The sequence below is a fragment of the Neovison vison genome, chromosome 6 (genome assembly GCF_020171115.1).
Source record: "Neovison vison isolate M4711 chromosome 6, ASM_NN_V1, whole genome shotgun sequence".
Lineage (NCBI taxonomy): Eukaryota > Metazoa > Chordata > Mammalia > Carnivora > Mustelidae > Neogale > Neogale vison.
Window position 1 is genome coordinate 170,045,590 of NC_058096.1, and position 17,578 is coordinate 170,063,167.

Sequence of the window (17,578 nt, forward strand, 5' to 3'; positions counted from 1 at the left end):
CTTCTAAGGAACCCCAGGTACCATAAAGCAGTTTGGAAAGTCCCAAGCTAGATCATTTTTGCCCAGTCAGAACATCCTGGCTCCCCCAGGTCTCCCCACTCCAGGCTGCCAATGTTTTCCTTATAGGTAAACTCAGTTGAAAAGCAGAAAGAACGCCTAGACAGCCAGGAATTGGGTGTGAGGGTTGTGGGTAAGGCAAGGGCTTCCTCTTTGATACATGTCCTATCGAATGCAAGGTAGGGTACAGGGGAATAGGCCAGGAAAAGTGTCCAGTAATAGAGGAAGTGTTCAATGAACTATGGTGTTTCTACACAGCACATCCTATGCGGGTATTAAAAATCTGTTTTTAAAAGGACCATTAATGTTACCAGAAAGAGTTTACTTTATGATGGTCAAGTAGAAGAAAAGAAGGTTAGATATGACTTAATGATATGGACACACTAAAAGACTGAGGGAATACACTAAAATATTAACAATGGTTCCCTCACAGGGTAGGGATTTATAGAAAAGTTGTTCTCCTTTAGATTTTTCAGTAGTTCTTAAGTTTCCCAAAGAATAATTTTGTAACACAAGCTACAAGGGTGTGCTCCCTCTTGTTGGAGGACCTTTCACCAACAATTCCCCCAGCCCAACTTAGAATGGAGCTTCAGAACAGTGTCTGGCCTGGCAGGTCTTCACTGGGCCCTGGACCCCTCCAAAGAGGGGTCTCATTCTTCAGGACACACTCACGAGTTGTCGTCCCTGGGACTGTCGTCCTCTTCCTCTGGCTCTTCCTCCTCTGCCTCACTACCCTGACTACTGTACACTGCTGACTTCAGAGTGGAAGGGATTTCCTGAAAATATCTGTTGACATTGACTTCCTCGGCATCCTCGCTTTCTCTGTTCATCCAGAAACTCTCCCATCGGCTGTAGACAGTAAGTGGTTGTTCACAATCACATTGCCTAGAACTACACTAAAGCTATAATTTCAAAACCTGTCAAGGAGCCCCTGAACCCTGCCCGGAAGAGGACAGCAACCAGGTATACTGGGCATCCTGCTTCTCATGAATTAAAAATGGTACCCTGAAGCCACAAAGTCATCTGTGGCCACAAAATCAAACAGCAGGAACTCTGGGGTAGGCTAATGGCCTTTGGAGGCATTAGACATGCATGGTGCAGCCCTGGGCTGACACAATTATTCAGGAAGAAGCATAATAATCTGGTATGAGAAAGGCAATGGAATCAAACAACCTTCTAAATCAAGTAGGTACCACCGGTAAAATGACATTGGGCTGGTAAACAATTAAGTCCTTTACCTTCAGAAGATTCTTTGAGGGATACTGGGAATTTAATATTTGAGGATTATACAAAGAGCACTTAAAGCTATTAGTCTACCTTTAAAGTCACATAGGCAGAAGAAGGAAAATGTGTATAAGGTTTGAGAATGTAGATGCCAATCATTTGTGGAGCTACAAGCTTTGGGGGCATTTCTAGACTTAATTTTTATTTTTTTGGCAGGGGGCAGCAAAAAAAGGCTCATGAAATAGCTATTTATTATTCAGTGGGCACATGTTCTGCCCAGATTTGGAGGGAAGAAATTAAAAGGGGAAAAGACCAAAATGAAGCCAGAGCAAAGAGGTGAGTTATTAATTCATAAAGAAATGGGCTTTCTGGAGCACCTGGGTAGCTCAGTGGGTTAAGCCTCTGCCTTCAACTCAGGTCATGATTTCAGGGTCCTGAGATCAGACCCCACATTGGGCTCTCTGCTTGGTGGCGAGCCTGCTTCCCCCTCTCTCTCTGCCTACTTGTAATCTCTCTGTCAAATAAATGAATAAAAGCTTTTTTAAAAAAAAAAGAAAAAAAGAAATGGGCTTTCTGTAGCATGCATGCACACAAACATACACACATATATACACACACGTTAGGCTGGCCTACATAATTCATCTGCTTTGCTAAAATCTCTGGGATTCATTCCAAAACTCAAAATGGGCTCTTAAAAAATTCCATTCAAGTGGAATGGCTTCCAAAACAGATTGGTCAAATGGAGTGAGAAGGTTTTGAATGGATGGAGACCTTAAGAAAAAATAAGGAACTACTTTTTCTTAATAGTATTTGTTCTAGAAGGAGAATAGCTATAAGATCACCTTGAAGGGTTCCAACAGATGGACCATATGGGGGAGAGAGAGCCCCCTGGCCGCTCGATCTTCACTTTCTCATCACCATTTTTATTCCGTATGCTGATGATCCCATTGAACATCCCGAGAGCCAGGTACTGACCATCATTTGTCCAGCTGTTCATACAACCAACGAAGGGCATGAGAAGACAGAAAGGAATACACAGAAGATAAAACTAATGAGGATGATGCCTTGGTTGAAATACAGTCTGAGGAGGCAGCAACAACAGGGCTCATCCTGGTCCTGATGTAAAAATCAGGGGACCAAACTTCAAACCCCATTTATTTTTAGAATCAACAGTGATATGTGAAGGCAGTAGCACCGTTTTCTGAGCTCCCACAGCTTTCTGCAGGTACCTCCATGACAGCTCTTAGCTTGTGCCCCCATCACTGGGCCAGCCGCCATTCCCCACTCACCATTTCAATCTCCTCCCCCTTCAACAATGCCTAAAAACAGAATCTGTATCTTGGTGTATGCCTAGCCTCTCGAATAGATAGGTAGGTGCTTAACAGATGATGAATGAGAGAAAGGCTACCCTCAGAAGCTGCACAGCCAAAATAGCTATCATTTATAATCTCTACTATATGTCAGGCCCTGTGCTGCTTATTTTATACTCCTTAGTTTATGTGCATTTCACAGCACCCCTATCAAGTCAGTTATCCCCATTTGTCAAATGAAGAACCTCCTAAGGTCACAGAGCCTATTAGTGACTAAATCTGGACTCAAATCCAGGTCTAGTATCAAAGCTTGTGCTTTCTCTAGCATAGGTGCTACCTGGACATGAGGACAGCTGTGCTCCTCCAGAAAACCTCCACTGAGCACAGCTTCTGAATGAGGAGGCTTGTTGCTAGAGAACTGCAGGAAGGCAAGTTGCTGTGCTCTTTTGCTTGATGTCTAAAGGCACGCACAGGTCCTTCCCATCAAGAGGACCATGAAAGAAAAGAGAAAATACAGAGGCCCAAACCACCTAGGTCACACAGACCTTTTCCACTGTGTAAATTAACTGGAGTTTGAGAGTCTGTTTGGGAAAAGGGAATGTGAAACCTACTTTCAGAGCTGCCTTTAACTCACCTGCAGCAGGTGATCTTGCTACTGGATTTGTGCTTGGAGACAGACTTCTGTTCAGGAGACCACAAACCTTCAACATAAAATAATTTAAAGAAGAGAGATTGGATGGAGTATTACTCACCAATAAAAAAGGAACAAGCTATTGATAAACCTCCAGGGCTTTACGTTAAGTGAAAAAAGTCAATCTCATAAAGTCAAGTACTGCATGATTCCATTTTATAACATTCTCAAAATGGCAAAATTCTATAAAGATTGAGACCAGCTTAATGGTTACCAGGTGCCAGTTAGGGAGGAATAGGAGAAGAATGACAACAAAGGAATGTCTTTGTGGCAATGGTAATCTAACCAGGTGATGAAAGGACAGAACTATATATACACATTGTGCCAGGCCCCATTTCCTGGTAGACTTCTCCCTACTATCTTTGAAACTGACAGAGATTCTATAATTATTAAAAAAAAAAAAAAAAAAAAAAGGAGGGTATATTGGTGAATTTCTAGCCAACTTTTCAGAGCTTTAACTCAAAGAAATGGCAACTTCACAGTTCGTAACTATTACACTGCAACCAGAGTACAACTTAGCATTTGAAGTAATGAACAATGCTTCCTGAAAATCAGTTTCCTCTTCCAGGCCTCACGCACAGCACATGATCCTGCTTGTCCAAGGAGCACTGGCCACTTTTGGCTGGCTCCCTCCTGCTAGTGGCTCACTGCTCTGCAACAGGTATATGTCTAGGCAACATGAGCAAATTCCTCTCTTTGCCTGAGCCATGAAGTATGATCAAGAAGGTAAATCTAGGGCAATAATGTATTCACGTAGCAAACTGCAACATCAAGCAAGCTATTTGTTTCTCCCTCCCCCTGGTCCAGAATGCCCCCCCCAAATATTTCAACCTGTGCATATCTTATCTATGCTCCACTGAGCCTGTCTGGAGCCTCTAGCAGAGGAAACCTCTCCCTTCTGTGTCTCCCATAGCACTGTTTGCCAGATCATACTCTAGATGAAATCCCATGGCCTAAGTCCAAGTCCTGATTCTACCACTTATTGGCTGGGCAACCTCAAGTGAGTCACCAAACCACTCTAAGCTCCAGTTCTTTTTTATCAGTGGTGTGAAAATGAGAATAATACCTGACCTCATGGGTGATCATAGAGCTCAAATAGGAATTCATTTTAACTCTCAGCAGAGTGCCTAGTATATCTCAAACATTCAACAAATATTATTATTATTATTACTTAATGTTACATTTTTACAAATTCTACTTCCCCACCTGCCCCAAACCGCAAGCTCTTTGAAGACAGGGATTCTATTTTGTCTTTTTAATTATAAAAGTAAGCACACAGACCAGTGCCTTACATGGAGAAAATGCTAAAATTTTTAATGAATGACAGTCCCTTTCCCATTTATACAATGTACTTTCCATTATATTCTCTCTTTTGAACCTCAGAACTCTGTCAATGAGATAGACAGGGTAGGAATGTGTTCGTCTGAGATAAGAACAGTGAAACACTGAGAGGGATTACATGGGTCTCTCATTCCTCAATAATGCCTGTTCTGTTGTACTCAGCAAGGAAGAACAGATGAGCTGAAAACCAGAATTGACCATAAACAGAGATAACCTACATGCCTCTGCTCCTTCCCTCCCTGCCTCAATGGACATTTCACTGGCCTCTCCTCTGTGCCAGCACCATTGCCAATGCCATAAACGGGGCCACAGTGAGCTCCTCTGGGCATCCAGCCCCTCAGGAAGGACAGCTATAGCCACGAACAAGTAATGGTGGCTACACAAGAAGCACAGTTGAAACAGTAGAGAATTTCCCACACACATGGATGATGGATGTTTGGGAACACAGAGGTGCAGGGATAATGACCTACTCATGCCAGATGAGACAGGAAGGCTTCCCAGAGATGGCAACACCAAGTTATGCCTGTGCTCTCCAACCCTTCTTACCATTTCCCTCCCTGGGGCCCTTCCTGCTGTCGCCCAGTTGCTTACCAGACTTTTGTTACCATTCACTCTCTTGGTTTCCACACAATTTAAAGAATAACTGTTAGCCTCCTCTTAGCCATTGAGGGGAGGGAAGTAGCATTAACTCTCTTAGGATGAAACAACCACATTCTAGATGGGTTTCAGGATTTTTTGCCCAGATTTTCAGTAATTCCAGGATACGACACTGGGAAGCAGAACTTACCAACGTCACTGGAGGAACAAGACGCCAGTTGGTGGGTAACAGGATTGTAGGAGACACACTGGATAGAATCATTGTGTCTAAGAAGTAAACAACTATAGATTATTATGCAGCAAACCACAAATGTTTCAGTGGCTACAACTGAAGATTTTATGATAAGCCCACAGACTGACTACACACCACAAGCTCTTATGCAAGTGACCAACAAAAGGCACAAGGATGAATTCGCCTGCCGTGGATTGCTTCTCACCCACCATTTCATCTCTTAGACCTTACCCACAAAACTGGCCTAGTCTAAATGCTACCTCCTCCAAGACCAGCATGGTAGCTTCCTCCCATTTGTAAACTGATAAGATAATGAAGTAAAGCACGTAGCCTAGCACCAGGTGCATAGGTGATGGCTGTTATTTATTGCTTTGTGGAGGCCTGGAAATACAGGATGGAGGTGCAATGAAGATATTATAGGTCAAGATCTGGGAACGTGGCAAATCCTGAGACAGCAATGAAAGATGTGTGAGTCATGTACACACACGGCATCTAAGCCTCTGTTTTATTACTTCACTTCTGGGTAACAATTCACTTAAAACCTCATTCATCACTCATTCATTTATTCACTCACTCAAAGCTGTTGATCTGTATACCCACATTCATAACAGCAATCAAAATAGCCAAGAACTGGAAGCAACTCAATGTCCATCAAGGATGGATAAGTGGAAAAACAAAATGTGCTACATACATATACTAGAATATAACTCAGCCATAAAAAGAAAGGGAATTCTGGGGTGCCTGGGTGGCTCAGTTGGCTAAGTGGCTAACTCTTTATTTTGGCTCAGGTCATGATCTTGGGGTCCTGGGATTGAGCCCCGCATTAGGCTCCATGCTCAGCAGGGAGTCTACTTGAGGTTCTTTCCCTCTGCACCTCTCCCCAACTCTCTCTCTAAAATAATTAAGCAAATCTTTAAAAAAAACAAAAACAAAAAGGAAGGGAATACAGACACATGCTATAAAATGGATGAACCGAGAGGACATTATGCTAAGTGAAATAAATTAGTCATGAAAGGACAAATACTGCAAGATTCACTTATATAAAATGCCCAGAGAAGTCAAATTCATAGAGACAGAAAGTAAAATAGTGACTGCCAGGGGCCAAGGGCCCAGGGAATAATTGTCATTGATTGGGTATGGAATTTTAGTTTTGTAAGACGAAAAGAGTTATGGAGGTTTTGTACAACAATATGAATGTACTTAACACTACTGAACTGTATACTTAAAAGATGGTTAAGATGATAAATATGTTATATGTATTTTACCACAATTAAAAAGAAAAAAAAGGGGCGCCTGGGTGGCTCAGTGGGTTAAAGCCTCTGCCTTCGGCTCAGGTCATGATCTCAGGGTCCTGGGATCGAGCCCCACGTCGGGCTCTCTGCTCAGCAGGGAGCCTGCTTCTTCATCTCTCTCTCTCTCTGTCTGCCTCTCTGCCTACTTGTGATCTCTCTCTCTGTCAAAATAAATAAATAAAATCTTTAAAAAATATATAAAATAAAGAAAAAGAAAAAAAATCATTTTCTAAGTACCAGTTATGGGCCAGGCATTGTACTAGGCACCAGGAACACAGGGTGAGCAAAAACAAATGCAATGTTTGCTTTCATGGAGTTTATAGGCTGATGGGAGATATCTCAATCACCAGAAAAACTATAAAACTACAACTGGGAGAAACGCCAGGAAGAAGATCTGAGTGAGTCTAGAGGACCAGGAACAGCTTCCCAGAAGAAGCAACATCTGAACCTGAAATCTGCAGAGCAAGTAGGGGTTAACTTGGCGAAGGAACAGGAAAGAACATGAGCAGAGCCCTTACAGAGAGGAAGCTTGGAGCACAGTGACCCTGGGTTTCTGGCTGTTAAAACTGGGTGGATGCGAGGCCAATCCCCAAAATGGGGACATTAAAAGGGGACTGGTTTGGGTGGGGTGGAATCTATGGTGTCAGATTAACTCAACTGAGCTATATGAAAACACCTAGCTCAATGTTGGCCAGGCTAGACATGCTCAAGAAATTTTCATTCATGTATTCATTACCCAACTTTCCTATACCCACCATATACTCCTTCAAGTTCAATTGCAGAGAAAAAAGTTCTTCCTAAAGGGGCTTTTGCTGGAGTAGCTCAGTATGAGTCAAACCAACAATACTGTACATCTAAATGGTTACTTACGTGTACTTCAGAATGCCTTCCAATTTTGAGGTCCAGATAATAACGCTTTTATCAGCTGATCCAGAAGCAAAGCGTTTGCCTAAAAGTATTTTAAAAAGAAAACTGTCACATTTATTTTAAACCAGCATTTCCCAAGGAGTATTTCTTAGAAAACTAGCTCTTTGAGGTAACTAATAAGTGTCAGCTGTTTCTCTACTTCTTTTTCTTATTAGTACTGGATGGCAGTCAGGAAGTTTGGATTCGGAAGTTTGTCCGGCACTGAGTAAACAATGATGTATTGATGGCCTACCACATGCTAGGTATCATGTTCTATGCTAAGGATTAAGCAGTGATTAAAGCACACATGATCCCTACCTTCACAGAGTTTAGACTGTTAGTAAAAGAAGGCATTAAATGAAATTAATCCAACACAAATATAATGTGATAAGAAGTGAGTCCTAGGAAACAGAATAACTGGGGGACCTAATTTAGATGAGGTAAAGGATTCTCAGGAGGAGAACCTTCAGTTGAGACCTAAAGGATAAGCAAAACTTAGCCAGGTACAAAGAGAAGCTAAAGACCCATTCGCAAGGACAGAAAAGATACGCAAAGGCACTGAGGAAGGAAAAGCCTGTTATGTCTGAGGGGCTGACAGGCACCAGCACGGAATACCAAGGGCCAGGGGGGAGGTGGGTGAAGGATAGATCTCTAGGAGCTTCGGGGTCATAGTCAAGAACTTGTTCTTTATCCCAAAGAAAGGATTTAAGTAAGAGCAACAAATGAGATTTTCATTTCCATACTAGTTGGGCTTTATGAAAGAATGGGACTAGAGAGACGCAACATATAACATCTAACAAGTATTTACTACTTTTTTTTTTAAAAGATTTTTATTTGTCAGAGATACAGAGAGAGAGAAAGAAAAAGAGAGAGAGCACAAGTGCACAAGCAGGCAGAGGCAGAGAGAGAAGCAGGCTTCCCGTCAAGCAAGGAGCCCGATGCGGCACTCAATCCCAGGACCCTGGGATTATGACCTGAGCCGAAGGCAGTGGCTTAACCGACTGAGCCACCCAGGCATCCCAAGTAGTTACTTCTTAATGACATCGTTTCATGTTTACAAGTGCTTAGAAGTGGAGCGGGGTATCATGGCAGCAAACAACAGGGAGCCTTCACTTACTCTGCTGAGAGATGACCTCTGAGAAGTAACCATGGGCCAGATTTTATAAACCTTGTTAAGGAATTTTAGACTTTGTTCTTAAGGCCAGTGGAAGTTGACCTTGGGCAAGTCACTGTTTTCTGAGCTTCTACATCTGAAACATAAAGGAATAATAACATCTTCCTCAAAGGCTCTGTATAGGGGACAACTAAGATAATATTTGTAAAACACCTTTCATGATGGCTGGAATAGCAGATATTTGGGTGAGTCATAGGACATTGCTGCATCTATTAAATACACAGAAGCTGCTTTTATTTGTTATTATTTCTGTCACTCCTCCCTCCACAATGGCAGACAGCAGGTAATGAAGAGTGTGGGCTATGGCCTCAGAGTCTGAATTGGAATTCCTAGTGATAGTACCAGCTGCAGGACCCAGAACAAGTTTCTGAACATCTTATGCTTCATTTCCTCATTTGAAAAACAGATGCAACAGCATTTACCTCATAGTTGTTGTGAAGATTAAAGGAGATTAAAGTATTTTGGACAGTGTCTAGAATAGAATCAGTACTTAAAAAAAAAAAAATTAGGGACTCCTGGGTGGCTGAGTCAGTTAAGTGTCTGCCTTTGGCTCAGGTCATGATCCCAAGGTCCTGGGATTGTATCCTGAAACAGGGTCCTTGCTTATCGGGGAGCCTGCTTCTCCTTCTGCTTGTCACTGCCCCCTGCTTGTGTGCTTGCTCTCTCTCTGACAAATAAATAAAATCTTTTTTAAAAATTAGCTCTTATTATTACAATTACTTCTTCATATTGTCTTATTTTTCTTGAACCAAAAACTAGTTCTTTCATACCTTTGTATCATGATTGTTCATTAAATATTAATTAAACTAAGTGAGACACTGGAAACAAGCAAGCTTTAAGAGCAATACCATAATTCAGAGTATTTCCATTGCTAGAGCCAGGAGGAAAAGACTAGTTTAGAGGAATTAAAAGACTTCTGAATTATGATGTAATGTCCTGGAGAAGCAACATGATCTATTAGAAGGAATGAGGGCTCTGTAGTCGGAAGACCTGGGGCAGGTCTGGCTTTGTCACCCTCACCTGTAATTTCTCCAAGTCTGTCTTCTCATTTATGCAGGAGGTAAGAATCCCTCCCTGTAATTTCTCCAAGTCTGTCTTATTTATGCAGGAGGTGAGAATCCCTCCCTGCCTGGTTGAAAGAGTTGTTGGGAAGGTCAAATATGATGATGTGTGTGTCTGGACTCTGCAAAGTGCTGACAATTGCCACTAATCATAGGCCACACTCTGACAGCCTCAAGGGACTTAATAGCGTAGTAAGCCAAAGAACCCCTAGGTTTATAAACTCTAGAGGCACCGAAGGCCTCCCTACAGTATTACTCTGAATTTGAACTCAAACATGCACATAAAAAACAGAAAACAGAACAACCCATGGCTACTATGACACAGCATAGCTGACTATGAGGCAAGAAGGAAGTGTTCTGGCCACTAACTTGCTGCATGATCTTAGCGAGTCACTTGACTTCTCCAGGTCTTTACGTAGGACTAAAATGAAGACACTGGGCTAGATCCAATTAAAGCTATACTTACAAAATTGTGTGTATACATGAAGAATGTGCACTTTTCTACAAAGAGGTTTGCAGCTTTCATTAGATTCTCGAAGAGGTTCATCATCTAAAAGAAGTTAAAAACCTGGAACCTGAATGATTTCCAAGGTTCATTCAGGCACTGTAACATTCTGATTCTGGGCCTTCTCAGCAGTGGTCACAGAATGCTACCTCTCATCCTATATCCATTTGACATATAAGGAAACTGAGACTCAGAGAGACTCAATAACTACCTTAGGATTGGAACTTGGAGCCATCTCATGCCAAAGCCCATGTTCTTTTCAGTAACCCCACACAAAGAATAGCAGAGATTTATTTTTAATTCTCAGTATTGATTTCAAGCATCCATTCTCTGACCTCTCCTCTTTGTCACCTCACCATAGCCAGTAGCCCTTCAAATCTACCAGGACCTAGAACCTCTTCACTGCCCCACCCCCTGTGGTCCTCTAATCTTCCCCCCCAGCCATTACACAGCTTACACAGCCAGCAGTTTAAAGTCAATGTATATAATCTGCATACATCCTCCACTCCCTTGCCCTCTTATTTCCTCTTCAGAGGTGCTTGTAAACCTACCAATTTGGTTAAACCCAAGTCTCTTCAACCCTGCATCTATGCAGCCCAAAGTAGTGGGGGGAAAAAACATAATCACACCAACTGCTCTCACTTTCTATTGATGATCAGCTTCAAGTGGGCCCTTCATGTTGCTTGGGATTTCACAGTACATCCACTCAGCCATTCTCCTAAGTGGCAACTTTCCATTCTTTCCTTTCTTCTCAACTCTCTGACACCTCCCTCCCCATCCTCACTCTGAGGTCATGTAGATTCCTATTTCACTGAAAAAATGAAAGAGACTTCTTGTTAGACTCCTAATACAATATGCCTCATTCTGCCAGCTCCTGTGTGACATCCTCTACCTTCCACCATGCCCCATCTAGGTCCTAGATCCCATCTCCTCTTGCCCACTCAATGATTCTGTTCTGACAAGTCCTTCCCCTCTCTCCTATGGCATCAGCGTTTCTCAAATTCAGCATGTCCGAACTGAACTCCTGATCTTCCACTCTAAGTATATTATCTGCAGCCTTTCCCGTCTTAGTAGAAAGCCACTCCAAACTTTTCAGTAGCTCAGATCAGAATCTTTGCAGTCACCCCTGCTTCCTTTCTTCACACCACATACACCATCTTTCTAGCAATCTTATCCTTCAAACAATACCCAGAATCTACCACTCCTTACTACTTCCTCTACTCTCACCTCTCTCAGAGGTCTGAGCCACCATCACTTGTGTTATAAAACTTGCCTGGATGATGCTTCTTCACTGGTCTCCCTGCCCCAACCCTCACCCCTTGCAGGCTGTTTCTAAAATATCAGCTAGAGGGATCCTTTTAAAATACAAATCAGATCAGATCTCTCCTCTGCTCAGAAGTCTTTAGTGGTTCCCCATTTTCACTGAGAATCTAAGTCAAAGTCCTTATGACACCCAACATGATCTGGCCACCCCAACCATACCTGTTACCTCTCTACCCATATCCTCAACTGCTCCCCCTGACTCTCTCTGCCAAAGCCCCTGGAAGGTACATTCTCACCTCAGGGTCTTTGCAATGGTTTTTTTTCCCTCTGTGAGAAGCTCTCTTCCCCTAGATGCCCACTATCAGAATCACACTGGCTCCCCACCTTCAAGTCTTGGCTCATCTGTTCCTGTCTCAATAAACCCACCCTCACCACCTCCCTCATTTCTGTACCTAATCTCCTGCCCCACCCAACACTCCAATTCCCCTTATTCTGCCTTATTTCCAGCATATTGTTTAATTTACTTATTTCAAGCATCTAGAATAGTGCCTGGCACATAGATGGCCCTCAGTAAGTACTTGTCGACTTGAATGATTGAACTGAAGCTTAAGAAACTTAACTATCTTCTGCAACCACAAGTCGTACTCAGGAGTGACTAAGGAGAAAAAATGAGCGGCTATGACGCCATTGCAGAGAGTGTAAAATCAGAATAGACTCTTACCATCCTTTGCATATGCCACACAGTACACAGTATCTTTGTGTCCCTTTAGGGGCTGAAGTAACGTGCCATCAGAGGTATCATAAACCTGGCAAAAAAGAGACAGAAGTATAGGGGCGCCTTGATGGCTCAGCCAGTTAAGTGTTCGACTCTTAATTTTAGCTCAGGTCATGATCTCAGGGTTGTGAGATCAAGCCCTGCCTGCTACAGGCTTAAGATTCTCTCTCTTGAGATTCTCCCTCTGTGCCTCCCCCCGTGGGAGGTGGGGAGGACAAAGTACAGAGTATCCCCGTGATATCCATTAGTTAGAATTCCTGCAGGTTGCTCCTGTTTTTGTTTATATAACAAAATATTTGTCACTTTGTCAATATTTGTCAATATTCTACATTTTATCAAGTAAAAACTACACTGAGAAAACAGAATATGACTTAAAGCGGAGGACCCAAAAAGTAGAAGTCCTAACTCTGAATTACATGGCCAGGAACATGCTACTAATCCTTAAGAAATAGAAGTTCACTCCGCGGAACTTCTCTACGAAATTCACTCAACTTATGTGAATTTGGATATATAACCAATCAAGCTAGACCCTCCCAAGTTAAGCTACCACCCACAAAGAGCCAGCTACAACATGATTAAATTTTAGTACTAGCCCTTCCCCTAGTATGAACATCATAGAGAGATGTTTCATACCTGCTATCAAAAGTTTGAAAGTCATAGACCTGAACTCTGGGTTTGCAAATCAAAGGAAATATTATAAAACCTAGCTGTAATTTGGATTTAGGATATTTTGTAGCATTGTAACACCTATAAATATGTGGAAATTTTAAAAACACCCTGAGTAATCAAGGCAAAACCCTCCAGAAATGGTTAGTGTTGGAGAAGATAACCTTTGAAAAAAAAAAAAGTAAAAGGAATTGGACTGTTTACCCTGGCGAGAAGAAGTCTGCAGAACAATTTAACCAAGGTTTTAAGATTATGTAATTACCTTACAGAGAATGGAGATCAGTCAGTCTGCATATCTCGAGACAACAGAGTGAGGGGAAGTGGACTTACGTAGGAGGAAGGAGAGATCATACAAAGGTTTTTAGGTCAAACATAAAGAGTTCTCTGAAAATTACTTTTATACACTGGGATAGGTTCCAGAGGGAGCTTATATTCTTTGAAAATATGAAAAAAGGACAGCATCCATATGGAATTATTTAGTAGGCCAATGCCTGAAAGTTGGGGTCAGGCTATCTGGCTTCTCAGGGAGGGGGCTGCTTCAGTCTTATTGCTTGAATTTTTCAGGGGGACAAAATGTCAGCTGACACCAGTACAGTTTCAAAGGCATTTTGATTAATTGTTTTCAACTCTTTCATGGGTGTCTCAAAGTAAAAAGGGAAAGATTAATGACTCTAAAGGAGGTATTGTTCACAGGTTCCTATCTGATAGACAGTTTACTTACCTGTTTTAAATAGCCCATTTCCTTCCCTAATAAAAAATGACTGGTTTTTCTGCCCCTGCCTTTTTTATCTTAAAAAAAGGGGGTCAAATTTCAGAGCATTTACAAGAGGGAGAGGGAAAAAAGCACTTAAAAAGGAAGCTCAAACACAATCCTACCAGTAATCTGTTTCCTGCAGCCAAAATCAGTTGCATTCCATCAGGCTTAAACGCGAGGTCATATATACTAAACAGGAGACAAGACAAGACAAAAGGACAATTAGGAACCAAAATGATGAGGTCTGCTAATGGCCAGGAAAGCAAACTTTATTTCCATTATGAAACACTGCTTGTATATGAGGGAGAAAATAATGGCTAAGAATTGCATTTGGTTGCAAATTCCATTCAACCACCATACCTTGGCAGCCCATTCAATCACGATTTACTCGGCAGTTAGCTTTATGTTCCAATTTCCACTTGTCCAGCAGCCAGACACCAGAGATGATTCAAAGGATCAACAGTCGAAGGCACTAACTCTTCTATAAAGGCTAGACAAACTGAGGGCTACTAAATTCACGTTTCTGAAAATTGGTCATTTATTAACGTATCATTATTATTTCCAACCAATCAGATACTTAATGAATACCTCTTAGGTGCTAAGCAGTTACAGATACCAAATGAGTAAATCACAGTAAATCCAGTAAATTACAGCAGCAAATGCCTGCCCTCAAGGAAACTACCATCCAGTTAGGAGATGTGATTCAGAGACATTCATAAAGAACTACCATATGTCATCAACTCTGAAGCATACATTTTTTCACATTTTAACATCTCTGAGGTGGGGATGTGTCTTGTAGTTGATGATATATGTCAGCCTAACTGAAAGCCTTGTTTGCTTTCTTAGTGATATGTAAAATAATGGTATTTTACAATCAGTGACCTCTTAGATGAAATACAGAACAATACTGAGTAAAGGTTTTAGGCAGAATTCAAAGGAGGAAGACTCAATGTTCTGATCTGGAGAACAGATAAGAAAAAGCTTCATGGAAAAAAATAGTACATGAAAAAAGTAGGGCTTTTGAGACATGCAAGAGGAGATTGGAGGGGGCAGCATTTCAGGCAGAGAAAACAGAATAAGCAAAGACAGGAAGGTGGGGAATAGCAAACAGTCTAAACAATCGAATTGACTGCAACAGTTTACCACACCAAGGCAGTAGGGAGAGATCAGGCTAGAAAAACAGACTAGAGCCATATTACAATGCTTCTTGAATGCCCTAGGCAGATTTCCTTAGTTCCAATGACTCTAGTAAGAATGTGCTAGATAGCATTGCCTGGGCAGCCTATTTGTAAAAGTGTGGTATAAATATAAATAAATAAATATTTTTTTAAAAGCATGGTATAAATTTACATGATACCTGTAGTAATCTAGACGTATAGTCCCTGGGGAAGAGTACTTGGAGTGTATTCCAGAGATACTCCTGCTGAGCTCTTGAAATTATTATTATTATTATTATTTTAAATTTCTTATTATTAATTATTATTATATTTTATTTTATTCATTTTTGTTTATTTATATTTTATTATTATTATATACATTATTTTATTTCATCCTTGCAATTCCATGAGGTAAGAATTATTACTCAGTTTTGTAGTTGAGGACACCATAGCTCAGAGGTCAAGTATCTCACCCAACATCATACTACCAGCAAATGGCGGACCAGAATTTCAATTCAGATAAGACTTCTGGAGTCTGTGCTATATTGCCTTCCACTTTCTTGAAGAATTCTCAAATATGACAAACCTTTGTTATCCTTAGTACTTGAACAGTAATAGTGGCTAACATTTATTAAGCACATCTATTTACAGTGTATGCTAAGTGCAGTTTAAGTGCTTTATATGTATTAGTTTACTTAATCCTCATAACCCTATACACATTCAGCAGATGAGAAAAATTAAGGCCCAGAGAAGTTAAGTAACTTGTCTGAAAATAAACTGCTACTGAGTGGAGGCAGCACCAGAATTCAAACCCAGGCAGTCTGGCTCCAAAGCCCAAGATATAATACACTCTGATTTGTGACCCTCATTTTCATTATTATTAGCATATGCCATAGTTGACAAAATAATTAGCAACAGTTTCCACACTTTATCAATATGAAAAAAAAGGCATTACATGTAGAATTCAGAAAGCTTTTTATATAGGCTCTGTTGGCCTCAGAAGCTTCCTTTAAAAAATAATTCTTTTTTCTTTTTTTAAAAAGATTTTATTTATTTATTTGAAGACAGAGATCATAAGTAGGCAGAGAGGCAGGCAGAGAGAGGAGGAAGCAGGCTCCCTGCTGAGAAGAGAGCCTGATGTGGGGCTCGATCCCAGGACCCCGGGATCATGACCTGAGACGAAGGCAGAGGCTTTTAACCCACTAAGCCACCCAGGTGCCCCTAAAAAAATAATTCTTAAAATAATAATAATAATAACTCTTCACATATCTTCAACAGCTGGCTGATGGAGAAGCTGGAACAAGGGTGGGCATCCCTCCTGATAGAAGCAAACACAGACACTGAGTTCTTCAGCTTCCTCCCTATTACATGGTAACGTATCTGGGCCTTACTATTTTCTGCACTTTCTCTGAGTCTAGAGGAAAATATACTTGGTGTGTATCACAACCTGAGGCAGTAAAGTGAAACTCAGAAGGGACCTGGATTCAGAAGATCTTACATCCTGTTTGAGCTTTTGTCCTCACCTACAAAACAAGGCTAAAAAGTTGCCCTCCCACCTCTGGGTGCATGGCCAGCCTTGTGCAAGCACCTGACACCTGTGGGTTGCTGTGATGAGGTACCAGATTTTGGAGAGGATCTGTACCTCTCTTTTTTTTTTTTTTTAAAGATTTTATTTATTTATTTTTACAGACAGAGATCACAAGTAGGCAGAGAGGCAGGCAGAGAGGAGGAAGCAGGCTCCCCTCCAAGCAGAGAGCCCGACGCAGGGCTCGATCCCAGGACGCTGGGATCATGACCTGAGCCGAAGGCAGAGGCTTTAACCCACTGAGCCACCCAGGCGCCCCTGTACCTCTCTTTTATAGTCATTCTTGGTCATGTGGCTTCCTTTCTGCACTGTAGACAATCTAAGCTCATTAAAGTGGTTCCTGTGGTGAGCTTCTTCATAAGGATCATTTTGGGTTGAATTCTCAGAAAATCATTTAGGTGTCTGATTTGGGCCACGCCTTAAACTATCTTACTCTCAGATGTGAAAATTCGTTTTCTCTATATATCTTGAAATTTGCCTTCCTAAAGTATAATGTAATGTTCAATTTACCCCAATCTAAACTGTTAATTCACTTAGGATCTGTATAATTCATTGTAGTTCTGAATTATATTGCCTTCTATATTTCACAGTTTCAAATACTATCTTAATTATAGTCATGTGCAGTTTAAGGGCAAGGACCCTATTTTAGACAGTTGTTGGCCCACCGTGCATGGCATTGTCCTAGACACAAAATTAATATAATCGACAAACTATTTTATCTTAAACCCCTCAGACTTTAATTACATCATGAGATTGAAACCAATTAAAGAAAATCTTATTTAAAATGGAGTCCAGGGACACCTGGGTGGCTCAGTGGGTTAAGCCTTTGGCTCAGGTCATGATCTCGGGGTCCTGGGATCGAGCCCCACATCAGGTTCTCTGCTCAGCAGGGAGCCTGCTTCCCCTTCTCTCTGCCTGTCTCTCTGCCTGCTTGTGATTTCTGTCAAATAAATAAATAAATAATCTTTTTTAAAAATTACATTATAAA

General features: G+C 41.4%; 1 protein-coding gene across 6 annotated transcripts in view; it reads right to left on the bottom strand.

Moving 5' to 3' along the window:
• IFT122 (intraflagellar transport 122) overlaps positions 1-17,578 on the bottom strand; it is a 71,958-nt gene that overhangs the window by 50,123 nt on the left and 4,257 nt on the right. For 3 of the 6 annotated variants that reach the window (XM_044252945.1, XM_044252944.1, XM_044252943.1), the window contains exons 2-8: positions 13,971-14,037; positions 12,375-12,459; positions 7,615-7,693; positions 5,411-5,487; positions 3,226-3,292; positions 2,124-2,270; positions 730-906 (exon numbers count right to left, since the gene is read on the bottom strand). In XM_044252945.1, the coding sequence (XP_044108880.1) occupies positions 730-906; positions 2,124-2,270; positions 3,226-3,292; positions 5,411-5,487; positions 7,615-7,693; positions 12,375-12,459; positions 13,971-14,006 (668 nt within the window). In that variant the 5' untranslated portion in view covers positions 14,007-14,037. Of the gene's footprint in view, positions 1-729; positions 907-2,123; positions 2,271-3,225; positions 3,293-5,410; positions 5,488-7,614; positions 7,694-8,767; positions 8,787-12,374; positions 12,460-13,970; positions 14,038-17,578 lie in introns of those variants that run through there. The other 3 variants (XM_044252947.1, XM_044252946.1, XM_044252948.1) reach the window with 2 other exon arrangements.